This window comes from Monoraphidium neglectum (assembly GCF_000611645.1).
Source record: "Monoraphidium neglectum strain SAG 48.87 unplaced genomic scaffold scaffold04153, whole genome shotgun sequence".
In the NCBI taxonomy this organism is placed as follows: Eukaryota; Viridiplantae; Chlorophyta; class Chlorophyceae; order Sphaeropleales; family Selenastraceae; genus Monoraphidium; species Monoraphidium neglectum.
In genome coordinates this window covers 1-3,819 of record NW_014009476.1, presented here as the reverse complement: position 1 = coordinate 3,819, position 3,819 = coordinate 1, and the positions used below count along the sequence as shown (strand labels likewise).

At 69.5% G+C, this 3,819-nt stretch overlaps 1 protein-coding gene across 1 annotated transcript; it reads right to left on the bottom strand.

Annotated features, from left to right (window-relative positions):
- Nucleotides 1-565: 565 nt before the first annotated feature.
- Nucleotides 566-3,524, bottom strand: MNEG_13948 (hypothetical protein; the record flags this gene model as incomplete). The annotated part of the gene is made up of 6 exons (XM_014037579.1): nucleotides 566-772; nucleotides 1,100-1,249; nucleotides 1,524-1,644; nucleotides 2,051-2,259; nucleotides 2,784-3,110; nucleotides 3,363-3,524. The coding sequence occupies 6 exons, from the start codon at nucleotides 3,522-3,524 to the stop codon at nucleotides 566-568; spliced, it is 1,176 nt and encodes a 391-aa protein (XP_013893033.1).
- Between the last annotated feature and the right edge of the window lie 295 nt (nucleotides 3,525-3,819).

Sequence of the window (3,819 nt, the reverse complement as noted above, 5' to 3'; positions counted from 1 at the left end):
CCCTCAACACGGAGCCCCCCTGGCGCCGCAGCTCAGCAGCGGGCCCACTACAGGACCCCACCCCGCCCAAACGCGCCAGGCCAGGGCGGCCGCGCAGCGGCCCCATGGCCGCGTTCCCCTCAGTCCGCGCCGCCGCCGCTGTGCCGCACCGAGGCCTGCCGCAGCTGCCGCTGAGTCAGCAGCTGCTGCTCCTTCAGCTGCGCCAGCTCGAGCTTGGTGGCGACGAGCTCCTGCGGGAAAAAGTACGAAAACGGATAGAAAGCGACGACATAGGGTGGGAAAATGGATATGGAGCAAAGCTAATGGGTGTGAAGCAAGGTATGATGTCGCCATGTGGCGAATGGGACATGGATGGCTGCAGGGGAAGGGGTGCACGCTGGGCCGCCATAGAGCGGGCCCTGGGGGGGGCGAGGAAGGAGGGGGGAGCAGCCGAGCCCCCCACACAAGGACCAGGGGACTCCGCCCCAGAGGCGCAGGCCGAGCGCGCTGCGGCCCACGCGCCCAGGTCGTGCCCCAGGGCGGGCCGACACGCCCCAAAACCCAAAACACCGAAGCCTGTTCATTGTCACACACCACCGCCACGCGTCGAGGCGGGGCGAGCTGATCGAAAGTGAATCGAAAACGAGGGAGACCGACGCGCCTGCATGAGGAACTCGTTTTCAGAGGTGGTCTCCCTGGCAGCTGCCTCGAAGCCGCCGGCGCTGCCCTTAGCCGCCTTGAGCGCCTGCACGTCGCGCTGCAGCTCCACCACCTGCCGCAGCGTGCGGCGCAGCTGCGGGGCGCGGCGGGCGGGGCGGGGAGGGGAGAGGGGGGTCGATGGGTCGGCCGGCGGCGGGGCCCGAGAACTCGTTTTGGGGGCAGGTGGGATGGGATGGGGGGTGAGCAGGCGTGGAGCGCGCATTCAGCTGTGCTGGCCAAGCGCCGGCCGCCAGGGCCGTGCCGTGCGGGGCCGCGGCAGCTGCGAGGCCGGGAAGTTTCCGCCTGCCGTTTTCTGCCCACCCCGTAAACGCATGCACGCACACGCACGCACACGCACGCACACACGCATGACAATCACACACCGCAGTGCGCGCATGCAAGCAGGCGCACCCCCCCCCACCTGCTGTTGCAGGTAGTCCACCTCGTCAGCCTGCCCCTTGCTGGATTCCAGCTCCTGCCGCGCCTCGTCCAGCTGCCGCCGCAGCTGCTCGGCAGCCGCCGCCTCGCCCGCCAGCCGCGACGCGTCCGCGCGCGCCGCCCGCAGCTCAGACTACGAGCGGCGGGGCGGGTTGGGGCGGGAGGGCGGGCGGACGCGGGTTTGGGAGCGGAAGCGTTCACCCTGGTCGCAGGGCGTGTGGCAAGGTGCTCGCACAAGACGACGCATGGTGCTCACCGCCTGCGGTCCTCAAGCGTTCACCGTGGCGTGGACTATGGCAGCAGCAGCAGCAGCAGCAGCAGCAGCAGCAGCAGCAGCAGCAGCAGCAGCGGCGGCAGCAGCAGCAGCAGCAGCAGCGGAAGCAGCAGCAGCAGCTGCTGACCCCCACCTCGAGCTTCTCTCTTTCGCGCGATGACAGCCCCTCCGCCTTTGCCGCCCTGGCCCGAGCGTCACGCGCCTCCGCCACCTCAGCCCTCAGGGCCGCCAGCTCAGCGGCCAGGCGGGCCTCCCTGGGGGTGGGAAGGGGGATGGCGGGGAGTGCAAAGGGGCAGTCTAGCTAGGTTGAGGCGCAGGCGAGTTTGAATGCAGGGAGTGTGGTGTCGGGGGGCAGGGCGGGGGGCGTGCAGGCGCTGCGTCGGGAACGGTGCTGTGAAAGTAGATTGCCAGGGGTGGTGTGCTGGCTGAATGATGGCAGCCCCACGCCCAGCTTCCATGAGCCACCACCGCCGCCTGCGCCCCGGCGAGCCCCGCGCCCATCGGCAGCTGCGGGGCGGAGCGCCAGCCGCCGGCCAGCGGCCCGCAGGCGCCCACAGGCAGGCAGCCCTTGTCACCGTTAACACGCGCGCCAGCGAGCGCACAACACAGCCGCACGCGACGCCTCCAGGGGCGCCGCGCAGCGAGCACGCGCCCACGCACCTGGACCCCGCGCTGTCCGCGCCGCTGCGCGCCGCCTTGGCGTCCGCCTCGGCCGCCTCCGCCGCCTCGGCGAGCTCCTCCGCGCGCCGCTCCGCGGCCGCGGCCCGCGCGTCGGCGGCCCTGGCGGCGGCGTCGGCGCGGGCCTGCGCCTCGCGGCTGGCGCCGCGCGCGGTGTCTAGGTCGGCGGTCAGGGCGCGCATCTGCTTGGCCTGGCAAGTTTGATGTTGGGTTGCAGGTGTTTTGGGGGTGGACTCAGCATGCAGTGGGCTTTGGGTCTTGATTCAGGGGCACTGCAGCGGTGGTGAGGGACATGTAAATGCAGGCACAGAAAACCTGTCTTCGCAGTTTTCCCAAGTGAAGCCGGCCGTAATTTGCCCACACCACCAGCAAGCAGCGGCAGGGAGGCCCCACGGCGTGGCCCGGGCTAGGGCCGATTCCCAACACGGCTCCCTATCGCCCGCGCCAATACGCGCGCTTGACACGCAGATCCATGTCAACGCACTCCCCTCTCACGAGTGCGTGCGCGCGTGTGCTAGCATATTCACGCGCATGCGCACACGCATAAACGAAGCACACTTGCACACTTGCACACACACACACACACACACACACACACAAACAAAGAAAATACACACCGACACATAACAACACACCGACATACAGAGAAACCACACACGCACACGCACCAACAGAACACACGTGCACACACACAAGTACACGCACACATGCACACCTGCGCCTCCAGCTTTGCAGCCTGCTCCGCGATTTGCCGCTCCTGCTGGTGCAGCTGAATCTCCAGCCTGTGCGCAGCTACCGGCGACTCGCCGGCCCCCTGCTGGCCGTGAGAGCCCGTTCGATCCTCCGAATCCCGCCGCGCCTGCCCGCCTGCCGCCGCCGCCGCGGCCCTGGGGGATAGCTGCTGGAACGGGCCCGCGCCGGCGGCGGTCGCGCGCGGGGAGGGGTGCGCGGCGTCGCGCGCGCGGCGCAGGTCGTGGAAGTGCTGCTGAGTCAGCGCCGCCATGGTGCGCTTCATTACCGCCAGCTCGTCCTCGAGCGACACCTGGCGGGTGACGGCGGGTGATGGTGAGTGAAACGAGCGCACGAGCCACGGGTCACGAGCGCTACTGGTGCTGCGCGACTGCGGCGGCCACGCTGCCAGCCCACCACTCAAGCGACTGCCCACGACACAGCACAGACGCCTCTCGGCCCTGTGCGCCGCTAGGCGCGCACACCAACACGCTCGCCCCCGGCGCGGCTGCGGAGGCGTCGCCCTCTTTTATCGTCGGCGGCGGCGGCGGCAGCTGCTGCGCACCTTCTCGGAGTACAGCTCCTCCACCGCCTCGCAGAGCGCCCTTGACGTGACGATCCGCGAGTGATCCCCCGCCGCGGCCTGCTTGGGAAGGGCGTTGGCGTCGGCCCATGGGTCGGCATCCCGCAGCAGAGAGTGATCAGGTGCCACCCCGCCCCAAGTCATGTACAAGGTGGCCCGTTGAAGCATGAGCTGCCTGTGGCCACCGCCGAGGCCCACCAGTCAGCTGCATGCACCACCAGCATCGCAGAGGGCCCCCCCCCGCCACGGGACCTCCGCCTTTGGCTTACACGCAGGGATAGGCCCGCGGCATTGCTGGCAATGCAGCAAACGCCACACAGAAGGTCCCGCAGCGCGCCCAGCTTGCAATTGCATCCCTTTCCCACCTGTTCAGCTGCCGTCCGAGAGTAGCGCTGCACGACCTCTTCCAACACGAGCGCCTCCCCCCCGCCCCCCAGGC